The sequence below is a fragment of the Canis lupus genome, chromosome 19 (assembly GCF_003254725.2).
Source record: "Canis lupus dingo isolate Sandy chromosome 19, ASM325472v2, whole genome shotgun sequence".
In the NCBI taxonomy this organism is placed as follows: Eukaryota; Metazoa; Chordata; class Mammalia; order Carnivora; family Canidae; genus Canis; species Canis lupus.
In genome coordinates, this window is record NC_064261.1 from 46,513,693 (window position 1) to 46,529,241 (window position 15,549).

A 15,549-nucleotide genomic window follows, 5' to 3' on the forward strand; every position below is an offset into this window, starting at 1 on the left:
TAATAACTTCTTTCCTTTTGTTTTTAGCCTTATTTGCCTAACAATTAGTATTCTATACATTTAAAAGCATGATTTTAAAGGCAATTGGCTTCGTAGTAAGTCTAAATGGAATGAATGCAAGCTGAACAAATGTGTGGAGGTTATATGCAAAAATAAACCTAATACATAAAAACAATTACAGTAAATGGAAATCAGGATCTAGCCCTCAGTACTGATGTCTTCATCAGTACTCACAGGACTTCACAGGACTTTTTACATACTATTATCTACTGTTCTGGACTCTGATGGTATGGATAAATATCTCCAATTATGACACAATTAGTGAAATATTATGATAAGGACTAAGTATAAATATAAGGGGGAAACTCTAATAGTTAAAGATAGTGCATATTGAGGATAATGGCTTTTATATTTCCAGTGACATTTAAAGAATCCGGTGTGATTGTCTTGTTATTCTTAAAGTGTCCAATGTCTGGCTTAAAAGGAACTGGAGAGATGGGAAACTAATCCAATAAATGATTTTCCAATTTCTTTTCTAACAACATCACTCTACACAAGAATAAAAACAATTCTTAATAATAGTAGGAGAACCTGGGTGGCTTGTTTCTGCTCAGGTCATGATCCCAGGTTATGGGAGGTGGGGCTTGGTGCTCAGCACAGAGCCTGCTTGAGATTCTCTTTCCCTGTGCCCTTCCTCCTTCTCGTGCTCTCTAAACAAACAAACAAATAAATAAATAAAGTCTTTAAAAAATGATAAGAAGAATACTTAAAAGTAAAAAAAAAAAAAAATCAGCCATCTCTCCCCCCATCTGCAAATACTAGAGCCATAGATCTTTTCAAGGTATAAGTGGTACAATACAGAACCACCAAGAAACACAACTAGTAATGCTCTTAACACTCAGGATATTTTGTCCTTTTCCTCTCCCAATTTTAAGTTTATTTTTCCAGGTGATCAAATAGGATAAGACTGAGCAAAGAGCAAGTATGACATGAATGAATGATTGAATGAATGAATGACGAATAAATGTGTAACTAATTTTGGCTAGGATCCTTAACAATTTTGTTTCCTAGTGTAACACCTTAAACAGATGTGAGTTTGGCAGTAGGGGGAGATTTGATAATGATCCTACACAAGTGGCCAACGAACAGTCCCTGAAGAAAAATCAACATCTCTCCCTCTGATCCAAAATTCTGTATTTGATACTATTTTGTCCTTAGTCCCATAAATTATTTAATTTTTGCTATTTTAGTTTTAAGACAGTAATTTAAATCTGGAATTTGGTCCTTATCTATAACACTATCTATATAAACAATACAAAATAATGTTACATTTGTTAGCATCACAGGTCATAGTTTTCTCAGAAATAGAAAAGCACCCTTCTCTTAGTACCTCTTTTTCGCTCGAACATCTCTTTAAAAATTTTAGCAACAAAAATTTATCTCTTTCATATCTTAATAGGACTAAAATTCTTCTTTTCCCTATGAATCTACTACAAAATATCTGGTAGATGAAAAACTTGTTTCATTCATATGTAAGTCTTTGAAAAAAAGACTATTACCCAAATCAATCGATCAAGGAAAGTTAAAGATAATGTATAGAATTGTCAAATCACCTCTGGTACACCTGGCAATAATATAACATTGACTTTCAACTATACTTCAATAATCAAAGTTAAAACTAATTGAAAGTAGTATGATGTTAAAAAGAAAAGACCGGCACTGGGGGGGGGGGGGGGCATTTGATGGGATGAGCACTGGGTGTTATGCTATATGTTGGCAAATTGAACTCCAATAAAAAAAATTTAAAATTAAATAAATAAAAAAATAATAAAAAGGAAAGACAATTGTGACAATTGCCTCTATAACTTTTTATAGCAGAAACACAAAGAAGGAAAAAGAATATATCAAAATAAGGTGAAAATATAAAAGGAAGGGCTTATGAAACAAATAGAAGAGTAAAATATAATAATCTCAGTAATAAGGGGAACATTTGAGAAATCATAAGTGATAATAGAACTTCTGTAAATATGTAAAAAAGGACAGGAGTGAGAAAAATAAAAGGAAATGAGGGGTGTACTTAACCTGGACCCTATATTCACATATTTTCCCCACATTAGAATTAGAGACACATGAGTATTTTAAATATTCATAATGTAATCCCAGGTCATTTACATCCCATATGCCGACAAAGAAAATTATTATATAGCAGTTATCCTCACAATCTAATGAGACTTTTGTTTTCAGTATGAAAAAGTCTATCTTTATGAAAAGCAACATAGGGCCCCATTCAAGCTGGCATACTGAAAAAAACATGTCTGATTCTCCTTCCTCAAAAAATCCCCATGAAATAATAGAAAAGATATGTCAAAAAAGAAAAAGAATAATAATGGTGCTGAAAACAGAAAAGGTGCCATCAGCCCACCAGAAATAGAAATTCCAGGAAGACAGAAAGCAGATGGGATCAAACAAGTGGAGAAATTAGAGCAGAAGAAATACCATTCCCAGACACAATAATTAGGCACAATTCTTTCTAGGGATGTACTAGAGAATATTCAAGCTTGGAGTTTAATAAAAAAGGGTAGAAATCAGCAAGAGGATAATAAATAAATAATTCACTAAATATCAGATCTAATATCTGGGAGACCTGGGCCACTCTCCATTTATCCTGTACCAAGGAAGCACCTGCAGCAGCTGCTGGAGCCTGAAAACTAGTCCCACAAGGACAGAGGAGAGACTGGTGGCACCTGAGAAAGAAGGCAGTGCAGAATAAGGTGACTCAGGCCCTCTCTACACAATAGACGCAGAGTTAGAGAACTTTGCACAGAAGCAAAGCCATTAAAGTATTATTATTCAAAAAAAGTTTCTCCCTCCTTTGGTAATTGAAGAATTCCTAGCCCACTGTCTACTCACCCCATCATCCTGTAAGAAACTCTCATTCTGTCTGCCCATGTAAGATTGAAGCCAATTGGAGGAAAAAGAGATGCGTGCAAATACAAAAATACCCTTGACCAACCATATATTCTCATTAATTCACTCTTTCAACCATAATAGCAATCTGATGTTTGAACAGCATCCATCTTAAAGTAGTTTTAGATGGAAAAGAGACAATAAAGGGAAGGATATATCAAGAAAATAATATAAGGAACTTTTCTGATTGAAAGGGTCAAAATATAGACAAATCTGAGGAAAATTTTACTTCTACAAGTTTAAAGAGAAGAATCTTTTTTTAAAAATCCTGAAAGAAAAAGCAATTGACCTACAAAGCATCAATGATCAATTTAATAAAAAGACTTAACAGCAGAGACACTAGAAGATAATGAAAGTTTTTTTTTTTTTCAAAGTTAGTAAAGTAAGTTTGTGAAGCTCCAACAAGTATTTAAATCAACAATTCATTATAAAACAAAACAATCATGGAGATGGAAGAAATAAGAAAATTTACCAATCACGTACTTTGATGAATATAGAACTCCTAAAAATAAATCCAAGAGAGATAACAGTGGAACACAAGAGAGGAGCAAGTAGTTCACTGGGACCCTGAGCTGCACTGTCCAATATGGTAGTCATGAAGTTACACTATTTAAAATTAAGTAAAATAAAAATTCAGTTGCACTAGCCACATTTCAAGCACTCAGTAGTCAGCCAAACGTGGCCAGTGGACCTGACTTAAACAGGTAGATAGAACATTTCCATCATGTAGATAGAATCATTAGTACATTTCCATTGTCACAGAAAGTTCTTTTGGGCGGTGCTTAATTTGAAGAAATGAAGGAAACCGCAAAAGAAGACAAGAACACATCAGGCCTTGACTTTTGGGAGAGGTCATTTTTGAAGCAAAATTTTAGTGTTGAACCCGAATACCTTTTTTTTTAAATAGCAATTAATACTGACTTATAAGTAAGCCACAAAATCTTTATATAAGTAAAATAAAACGATCAAAACTTTGAGAATACAAGCAATAATATAAAAGGATAAAATTTGAACTATGAAGGAGAGAAGGGGAAGGAAGAGGAAATGCACTATTTCTTATTTTTCTATAGCACAGAAGCAATTTGATTTAAGAAAGGGAAACAGGTCACTATAACTAATAATAACAGAGAGAGTACATAGATAAGTGGTAAGAACTATCCACTAAACTCATTATCTTTTCTAATAGGGAGTCAATAAATACCAAAGTCAAATTAATAAACAGAAATATGGCACATTAACATAAAATGAATAACAACAAAAAATTAAAACTGAACTGTTCACAGTGACAATCTTTGGATAGCAAAAGTGGGTAGATAAAATGTTTTTCTATAATATTTTGTGTGGTTTAATTTTTCTTTTTTTCCCAAGAAGTGCATTTGCCTCTACAGAGAAAAAACTCTATTCAAAAGGGCTATTATAAGTTAACATGTAGAAAAATATTCTTGTTTGACCATCAGAATTGTGTCAACTATCCTAAGCTAATCATTCTTGACTCCTTCTTGAAGGATGATGGATAAAGGATGAACTTCTTGAAGGATGATCTTCAAGGCATCTCGCAAGGAGTTATTAATAGTCAAATAAAGCCAGAAAATAGATGCAGCATAAATATCAGTCACTGAGACAGAGTAGAAATTAAATTCAGAAAGAGTTTCAGGTTATATCCTGTACTCTCAGTCATTGAGTTTAAAGGCTGAGAACAAAGAAGTTGGTGATAGAAGATTGGAGACACTCAATTTAGAGGAGGAATAGATAGATCTGAATGGCACATTGACTTCCCCTCGGGTTTGGTTCTGAACTCAAGCAGGGCCTTCAAAAGACCAAGAAAGAAATGTGCAGCTCTCTTTGGGGGCATTCTGGGTGTTCCCATGCTCATTGGTTTTTGCCAGAGGGAAAAGCCAGAAGACCAAAGAATTGTGAGAATGACTCTTCTTGCGGTAGCTCTGGCCTCCTAGGAATTAGGAAGTGCCATAAATCTCGGGAGAGGGGCTGTTTGCGCAAACTTCCCAGCCCACATTTCAGACTCCAGGGGTTCAGATGCATTTCGTTATGTTCCAGGAAAACAAGCAAGCTTTTGGGGCACACCTCTCAACCAGGTTCAAAGTCTACGTCTTTGTGGTTTGTCCATCATTCAAGCTACCAAGAATGCTACCGAATCCACAGTTTGCAACTATTTTTAACAGGCTCATCTGCATTGTTGAAAACTGCCTGTATTTTGGCAGATAAGCCAGTCAACTCTGGAAACCGTGCTGGTCTCTTAGATTTCTTTTTGGAAAGTGTCTAAGATTTATAGTGGGAATTATTCATGACAGCTGCATTCTTTCCACTGGGTTTAGACCCACCATTTGGTCTAATAACTCCTAATTGTGTGTCTATCCTAGTCTAAGCTTCTTCAGAAGAAAAGGTGGGGGGTAGAGGAGAGAGACTTCTGAGAGTCTCCTATAGTGATACCCAGTGATTTTTGTCAACCGTAAAGACTATTTTGAAGCTTAAGAAGGTCAGCTGATGATGAACAAATAAATGACATTTCAGTGAACATGGATTTCTTCAGAGAATTTTTCATTACTGTCATTAATGCCAGTTTGATAAAAACAAAACAAAACAAAAAAGTAAAATGACTTAGTTTCACTGTGTTCCCAAGGTATTTTTAGCATAACAAGAAAAGTTCTTGTCAGCATCCAGTCATGGTATTTTCTTGAAAGAAGTACCTTTCAAAGTGATTTTTCTCCAAACTTCACCAGAGCACAACATGGGTACCTTGAAGACATTGCACATTTAAAAATCATACGAGGTCTAATTATATTTCCAAAATAAGTAGTTTCCAATCCAGCAAGGATAATGTGGTCATGAAAAGGATGTCCAAATCCACCAATTTACATTGGTTTGGTTTGGCATCACTTTCAAAGTTCTTGGAGCAAAAAGAGGATGGCACGTGAATCATTGCAATTTGGGTAATAATTCCTAGGACTTGGGGTTTGCCACTCTGTGAGGCATTCAGGGGAAAACTAATCAAGACTGTACCTATATAATTTATAACTGCTAAAATTCACTGATATGTTCCAGATTATTTTGCAAAATGTAATACCCTCCTTTTTAATATGTACTTTGTCATTTTCACTCTATTTATGTAATTTAAAAAGTATGATAGCAAGGGAGCATGAGCCATTTGAAGCAGGAGCCACTAATGTCAGAGATTGTTATCCTTCACAAGATATATGGTGTTGATATCTCTGAATCTAAAGGGCTTGGAAGTTGTGTCAAGTTAGATTCAAATTGCATCTAATATGTTTTGCTTTACTCCCTCTTACTTTCTGGTTTCTATCTTAAGCCACAAAGCAGTTTTTCTGTTGTGACTTAGTGCTACAACCATAGTGGTGGCACTGGTCTGAGTTACGTTCTCTGTCTCCATCCCCAGCCCTCCCTCCTTTTATCCCAAAAGAAAATTGGGTTATTAATTTAGGATGAGGCTGCTTTGTTTAAACAGTATAGTGCTTTCCAATTGCTCCAGTGTAATATATCCAACCCATACCGCTCTTTCAAATGTTTTTGATTACCGAACTGAAAGAAGAAAGAAGAAAGAAAGAAAGAAAGAAAGAAAGTAAGAAAGAAAGAAAGAAAAAAATATCTTTTACTGAAATTTATGAAACACCAGGGATGGGGAGGGACTTCTTATGTTGTAACTTTAAATTTCTAGAAAAGGAAAAGAAAGTTTCGGATCCTGGGGAATTTCAGTAATTGAAACTCAGTTTACAACTCTAGGCAACATATACATCTACAGTTGCACATAAAATAATTAGAAAAGAAAGAGTCCAAGCTTCAAAATAGAAATGAGCTTGATTTTGTACCTTGAATAAAGAGATATGCATATAAAATAAAACTTAAGTAAGGTCCTTATTTGCAATAAAAATTCATTGACATTCAAGTAATATCATTGACTATTGACCTCTGATAAGGGTCCAACTAATTAGCAAAAAAAAAAAAAATTAAAAAGAATTATATAGTAAATTTCCTTGTTTGTATTGTAATAGATTTCAAGTGACATTTCACCTTGAATCATTATTTTAAATAGGGTTAATTTGACTGATTTTATAAAAAGCATATTAGGATTTCTCACTTGGGGAATGTGGGTCTGCATATTGCATCAATGTTTCTGTTTACTAAAATATTCTTTTTCTCAAATTCTTTCAAAGAAACTGATAACTCATGGGAAAATACCAGACTACTTTCATTTGGTGAAATTTAGTCTGTTTGTGGTGGCAAGCAGGATGACATTATTCACCAATCATGGTTTTGAGTGACCTTTGTCTAGTTTTAAATCCAAAACTATTACCAAAGGCCCCAAACTTGCCACCAGAAACATTTTTCTATGGATAATATGGAGCCACTTAAGGTGATTTGGAAGAAGAATTCCAAAATATTTTCCCTTATGGCCACATGGTTCAGAAAAAAATTAAACATAGTCCCAAGAGGGACTATTTCAAAAGGGACACATTTACTTGAAAGCTCTGATATTTTTAAAATCTATCATATTATTTAAAATTTTTATGGGTTAAATCTAGGTACCAGACACTACCTAATGACAAAGCAAGGAAAGTAATGGGTAGTAAATTATAAAGTTCTGGGTATATGTATAAACTGAAGACCAATATGGTCACATACTAAAACTAGGAGTTGTTGGCATATCGAACTCCAATAAAAAATATACAAAAAAAAAAGAATGGAAAAAAATAAAACTAGGAATTGTATACTAGAAAACTTTTAGGTAGGATGATTGTTACAATGCAGTTGTCATTTGTACATTGTACTTAAAAAGCAAACATGTTGAGTCACTTTTGATGAATGGAGCTATTTTGTACATTAGGAAGAAATAATATATGTGACTTTTATAAATGTATGTGTCTTAGACACTCATATACACACTAATGGGTGTCCAACCTCATCTTAATTCCTCACAAATTCATAATTCTCATGAAGGGACAGAGACTTGGGAATTTATTATTAGATTGCTCTAGACCTACAAAACTCAAACCAATTAATACACTTGCTAATAACAACTATTGCATTTTATTGATATTATTCCGAATTGCTCTGTGGTTTATCACATGGCTGGGTCAAAATCATGAAGATGAACAGGTGGGCAGAGAGGATTTGTAGGGGAGGGAAAATACTTTGTATCATTTTTTAAATGATGGATACATGTCATTATGCATTTGTCCAAACACTGAATGGTACACTACCAAAATGAACCCTAATGCAACAATTATGATGTAACAATGTGTGTTCCTCAATTGTAAAAAATGTATCACTCTAGTGGGGTGGTGTTCATAATGGGGAGGCTATACATCTATCAGGGACAGGAAGCATATGGGAAATCTCTATACCATCCCTACAATTTTGCTGTAAACTTAAAACTACTCTAAGAAAATGAAGTCTTAAAAAATATTGAATGATTGTTTCGAATTATACTATTAATGCCAGTGTTGCAAGTTATTTTATTCTATCCTAAACTACTGATGAAATATTTTGCACCATGGCAGAAATGTTCTTACTATCAAAGAGATCATTTCATGTCAGCAAAGGGCTTTACAAAGCCCTTATTCTGTTATATTATGACAATAATTTCTACCAATTTATTTAATACTTTTGATCATGAATTCAAGTGTTTAATCATGGTGCTACACCATTTCTCTAGAGAAGCAGCTGAGATAGTTGGTTGGTAACCTCATCCCTGGCCTCTCTGAGGACCTGGACACATCAAAGAATATACACTCTTGACATTAAATGTTATCCACATTTTTTAAGGACAATAATAGTGTTTCAGTAAATGTTTCTATTTTCCTTTTTCCTCATTTTTTGATAACTTGGTCATGGAAATAACTAGATGCTATAAATAGATGTGTAGAAAACAAGTGGTTGATTATCCAAATCCACTGCCAGGATAAGTTATTCTGAATTATAGATGACCAGTTTTAAAATACTCTGAAAGTAATTTCAGCATTTTGCCAAGGACTTCTTTATTTTCCATCCATAAGGGAGTACTCCCATTACCTGTAATACATTAGAGATTATCAAACTAGTTATACATCTGGAATAGAATTTTCATTCTGTAGTTTAAAGTAATCGGAACAATGCAAGTTATGTTATAGTGATTACAAGAAAAAAAGAATGGAATTGGATAGGATGGAATAGAATAGAATAGAATAGAATAGAATAGAATAGAATAAAGAATAGAATAGAATAGAATAGAATAGAATAGAATAGAATAGAATAGAATAGAATAATAAAGGAAAGGAGGGAGTGGAGGAGGGAAAGAAGAGGGAAGAGAAATTCCACAAATGCCTTGGGTTGTTTTCTGTCCAGAAAGGGGCAATAATATATATGCGAAAGTTCTTCGCCTACCTACTACCAGTTTAATTCCTGTCTTTTCCTTGGGACTGAATCTTAACTATAATGTGAAATCCAATACTACCTATTGCTCTTCTATGATTCAACTAGATTCAAATCTGTTGATGATCGACTATAATTGAATTTTATGATTAGTTGGTTGAAATTAAACTATTGAAGATTGCTTGGTTGAGGGCATAGAAATGTTTTCTCTATGAGGAAGGGATATTTGGTATTGATTTACTATTACCTACCTTCCCACGTTTTTTTTTTCTTTTATCATCTCAGTTCTTTTATGACCAAATATAAAACATGCCCTTTTATTTTCAGGTCTAGATGTTGATGGAATATACCGAGTTAGTGGCAATCTGGCAACAATACAGAAGTTAAGATTTATTGTCAACCAAGGTAAGTGATTTCTTCACTTCATTTTTTTTCCATAGTTTCATCTCTGGCAATATTTCAGACTCTGTGCTGTATGTATTATGAATCTGTAATGATAAATATTTTGAAGGGAACAAGAGAAAGTTGAAGAAATTAAACAATTATCACCAGAGAAGTAAGAGACAGTCAGTTTATGTGGAGATTAATAGAATAGAGAGAGAAGCAACTAACAGTTTATGTGAAACAAATAATTAGTGGAATATGACAAACTGAAAAATGAAAAAAAGAAAAATAAGAGCGTAAAAGAGAGGAAAATAGCCTGGCTTTGAAAAATGGTGCTGGCATATAATAAGCACTTAATGCATGTGAATAAATAATTGAGTAAATGAATGATGGAAAAGTAAGGGTCATAATCACAAATGTTAGAAAAATATGTAATAGGTAAGTAAGATAATTAAAAATTAGGAAACTGCATTTATCATCAAAGAATTACAAATTAAAACAACACAGATACTACTAAACACCTGTTAGGATGGCCAAAAGCAAAACCACTGACAACACCAAATGCTGACAAGGATGTGGAGCAACAGGAATTCCCATTCACAGCTGGTTGAAATGCAAAATGGTACAGGGACTTTGAAAAATAGTTTGATAGGTTCTTATGAAAGCATATTTATACCAAGCTATCCAGCACTATGCTCCTTGATATTGGCCCAGATGAGTTCCAAACTTGTGTTCACACAAAAACCTGTGCACAAATATTTCCGGCAGCTTTATTCAAAATTGATAAAGCTTGAAAGCAACCAAGATGTCCATCAAGAAGTAAATGGGTAAATGAACAGTGGCACATACATATATTGGAATATTATTCAGTGATAAAAAGAAGTGAGATCTCAAGTCATGAAGAGGCTTGGAGGACCCTTACATGAAATTGCTAAGTGAAAAAAGCCAGCTTGAAAAGGCTATGTACAAAAAAAAAAAAAAAAGAAAAAGAAAAAGAAAGAAAGAAAAAAAAAAAGAAAAGAAAAGGCTATGTACTGTATGATCCTAACTATAGGATATTCTGGAAAAGACAAAACTATGGAGACAGCAAAATATCAGTGGTAGCAAAAGATCTGGGGGGGGGGGGGGTGGGAAGGATGAATCAATAAGCGCAGGGGATTTTTAGGGCTGTGAAACTATTCTGTTTGGTATTGTAATGGTGGATACATGTCAGCATACATTTGTCAAAACTATATAATATACAACATGAAACTTAATGTAAACTATAGACTTCGGTTAGTATTGACATTGGCTCATCAATTGTAGCAAATGTACCACACTAATTAAAAATAATAGGGGAATTGTGTGTTGGGGTGGGGGGGACAGAGGGAGCATATGGGAACTCCCTATTTTCTATTCAGTTTTTCTGTAAACCTGAAACTTCTCTTTAAAAAAAACTATGAATTTAAAAAAATTAAAACAAAAAATAGGAAATGTGATAGAAAACAAGCAGACTCAAACATCTTAAGTTGGCCAAGGATAGAGTACTGGTGGAACTATCTATCTCCACAAATTTCTATAGATAGTAAAAGGTAGGACTTTGAATCATCTTTGTCTCTTCCTCCATTAACCAAGAATAGCCCTAGGGTGTGCATAAAGGGAGGTTTTAATTAATATTTGTTGAATGATGTGTGTGTGTTACAAATAGAAATATTAATACTGAGAAGCATTAAACCCTCCAACAGTTTAATTTGGGTTGAACTACCGTTTTAAGTGTTGACTGCACTACTTCTGGCCAGTGGGCACATGATTTTTATTTCTGAGAATCTTTATAACCAAGAATCTCCTCAGCTCTGTTTGCTTATTAACGTGAACCTTTATATTTCACAATTACTCTCTGTCCAAGGCAAAAACAACAACAAAAACAACAAAAACAAACAAAACAAAACAAACAACCCCCCTCCACGCTGAACTTAGCTTCACTCCATTTATTCATATTGGCCCCATTGGACTGAACCAGAATGCCCCCTCTGTGAGTAAAAATTGGATAAAATAGGCCCAGCCTCATTTTCATTCCTGCTTATAACCAGCTAAAATCATTCTTTTAATATATTTCATACTGAAGCCATATCCTGATTGGGATTCTAGACAGCTGGGCAACACATTTCTCCTACAAAGAAGAAATCTCAAAACAGAAGCCATGCTAGAAACAAACACTAGTTGCATTTCCTGCCTTTAAAAAAAAATTATGCTCAGCAGTTTGAAAAGGCAAAAAAAAAAAATCTGCAATGAAAATATGAAATCTGTCCATCTCATCTTTTGCAATCCAGACTTCAACGTCCTCTGAGGCTGTGTAACTGCTCATGTTTCCATGAGAGTTGACAATGTAAAGCTGGACAGAGGCCTGAGTTGGTATCTGGTAGCAGAGAATTGTCAGTAAACTGTCTCCCTGGTTTATAGCACTGTCACAATGCAGCATGCTCAGCGCAGATTATGCTACATTAGGACCTTTGATACTGGCGATTTCGTCCAAGTTGTGTTGTGGAGTTTTTTGAATTAGATGATAAAAGAATGCCTATACCGGCCTGTCTCAAATTTTGCTAATCAGATTATCCTTTGAATGAAATCTCTGGAGTGCACCCATAGCTTTGGTGCTAACACCGTACCTTCCCTCCATCTGCACACTGGTCTCTAACAGCAGAGCTGACTTAGAAGAGAATCAGTGCTGGGTACAAAGAGGCTGACTGTGTACATTGGAGCCTCCCCTCTGGGTGTGTGTGTGTGTGTGTGTGAGTGTGTGTGTGTGTGTATGCAATGAAATAAAGTGGCCATGAGCGATAGATAATTCCATGAAAAGCATAAAGCGATATGTGAATGCAGTACATTCTTTTTGTTTTCAAAGATGGAACATACGTGATTTCGGTATACTCCCTTTGTGTTAACACCTTTTGTCTCCATGTTCACATTCCACAAAGTTTCCTTTTTTAGAAGGGTCTAAATATACATTTAAAACATGAACAAGGCCTACCCACCATTAGGCTAGACAAATGAAAACTGATTTGGGGGATTTTCAAGAACAGTTCAATTGCAATTTATGTATTTCGCTAACTTTCTTGAATGCTATAATCATCAGCAATTCTAAATACACCAGTTGAATGATTCAATTTGTTTTGGTTTTCTGTTTGACTCACTAAATCAGTAGGAATTGGACAACCTCATTATACTTCCAGATCAGATGGCACACAAGTTAAATTCAAAGGGATCACTTTTGAAAAGCATGTTCTGATGATAACTAGTAACCAGGGTAATAATCATAATAATTATTATTATAAAACTAGCTAACATATTTTCATAACTTGCTACATTCCAGGCCCTATACTAAGTGCTTTACTTATGTCATTTAATTTAGTGTTTTTTACTATCTCATAGAATAGATACTGTCCTCATTTTAAAGGTGAGGAAACTGAGGCCTCTGGACATTAAATCCTAAGGTTGTAATTCAAGTAAGTGAGAGAATTAAGACTAGATCCCTGGTGCTTCTGACTCAGAGCCTGTGCTGAAAGCCACTGCTGCCATTGGGCATTCCCCACTCACTCTAATCGTTGTTACCTTTTTGTCAAAGTGTGTATTGGTCTTTTCATGCTATAATGCTTGTTAGTCACTTTCTGTTTACACCTGTAAACGGTGTTTGTAAGTGACAAGTCCAGCCATAGGAGTTTGGATAGAACAGTTCAAGAAAGAAAAATGCAGAGGAAAATGCCAAACATCACACTTACGAAGAAGCCCGGCATTGCCATTCTCTATAAGGCTTTACGTATCTGTGTTTGGACCAAGAAACAACTTTAATACAATATTCTGTCGCAGCCTTCAGCAGTCACTGAGAACTCTTGATTTACTGGGTCACCGGTGCATAAAAAAGCAGTGCTGGGCCTTGTTTACTGTATTTGGTGACAGCTTTTAGTGACATTTTGCTGAGGCAACTCTTCCACTCTATGAAGGCATCCCCCAAAGAAAACTGGTCCATGACCTTAGATGTCAACCTGTCAACAGCCTGTGACACTGTGTTGATTCTTCAGAATGATCTGTGTGACCTGATGGTTTTCTTGCATGGGGTTACTTCTGCACAGGACTGACTGCGGGATTGAGGATGCTGCATCACTGTCTTGAGCACGTTTGACAGTGGGTCTTGGAAATCCCACCGGGTTGAGTTCCCCTCCTCCTGATATCAACACCCTGGTTTGGACTGCCCTTCTAGGCTTATTGCCCGAACTCCAAAATCAGTTCAGACTCTCTTTGGTACTGCTAAATGCTCTCTTTCACCCTTTAACAAGGGGACAAGAAAGACTGGCACCCTTTTTGGAAAATATCAACTATGAAGCTTCCCAAGCCCATGAGCCAATGGGAGAACTATGAAGCAGTAGGGGAAGAACCCGGTGGGAATGTTCCAGACTAGTGTTTCTTAATACACAGTCACAAATATTCCCTCTAACCATTTCTCTGAACTGGAGGAAGTTACTTCCCACCAAGATTTTAGACATGTTTTCCATATATAGGAAAAATTTTTAAAGGAAGAATCTTAGGGACACCTCCTTCACTTTTTCACACCCAGAGGAACAAAATATATAAATGCTATAAATCTACGTGGCCAAGAATCTTAATTGGGTGTGTGGGTGTGTGTATGTGTGTGTGTGCATATGATTGCGCGTGTATGTTGTTTTAAATGGGAGAGGGTTTTTTTTCCCCCATTAATTTACAGTCTTGCACTTTGCATATCTTTATTCACCCAGATCTTATTGGCATAATAATCCAAATTAAACATTGGCTTAAAGAGATGAATTTGCTTATTTTGAACATGCTAAGAATAAGCTCCATTGAAAATAAACTATTAGAGAAACAATTTCATGTTACCAACTATATCTAAACTACTTTTATATAGACTTGTACCACAATGCCAAGCAAAGCATTAACTTTAGAGCTACCCTCATGTTTTTTTCATGTTATTTGCAGCATCAAAAATTGAATAAAAGAGGAAAGAGAGAAAGAATGTGAACAATTGGCAGTTCTGTTCTCATAAAATAGCCCTTGTATCAAGTCCATTCACTTTTCTATTAAGTGCGTTTATATTGCCCTCTTATTTTTAAAACAAGGTATTTCCTTAAGCCTACTTTGCTCCGACTGCCAACCACAGCAATAGCAAAACAAACTGTTATTTGCTGTATCCCATTCCGCAGGGCGGTTTTTTGGTAAGTCGAATCATTGATATTGCACCTTTCTGGCTTCCATGTGACAAGATTATCTTTTAACAATGATTTATTTTTCCCATTAAAGCCGAAAAGATCACTTGATCATAAAAGGGCCAGACTCTTAACATCGTTCAGGGCTTTGGAAACTTAGACCTCATTTTTCAGCTACATTGAGTCAGGGAGCTCAAAGACTATTGATGGCAAAACTTGTATGGCTTTCTAGCTGCTTAAGAAAATGTGTTGTAATTAGTAAATAATGCTGAACAGAAGTCAAAACATTAAGCTCTTCCCATTCATATACATGTATATAGTCTTTAGTTTTTATGCAATATTATTTAAAAAAAAAAAAAAGATTTTGGGACACCTGGGTGGCTCAGCGGTTGAGCGTCTGCCTTCAGCCCAGGGCATGATCCTGAAGTCCCGGGATTGAGTCCCACATCGGGCTCCCTGCATGGAGCCTGCTTCTCCCTCTGCCTATGTCTCTGCCTGTCTCTGTCTCTATGTGTCTCTCATGAATAAATAAAATATTTTAAAAATAAAAAAAGATTTTATCTTTAAGTAGTCTCTATACCCAGTGGGAGGCTTGAACTCA

The 15,549-nt window shown here is 35.2% G+C and overlaps 1 protein-coding gene across 4 annotated transcripts in view; it reads left to right on the plus strand.

Annotated features, from left to right (window-relative positions):
- The window catches only part of ARHGAP15 (Rho GTPase activating protein 15), a 608,969-nt gene that overhangs the window by 405,965 nt on the left and 187,455 nt on the right, over positions 1–15,549 (plus strand). For all 4 annotated transcript variants that reach the window (XM_025431170.3, XM_025431189.3, XM_049097196.1 and 1 more), the window contains one exon: positions 9,679–9,756. In XM_025431170.3, the coding sequence (XP_025286955.3) occupies positions 9,679–9,756 (78 nt within the window). The remainder of the gene's footprint in view (positions 1–9,678; positions 9,757–15,549) is intronic.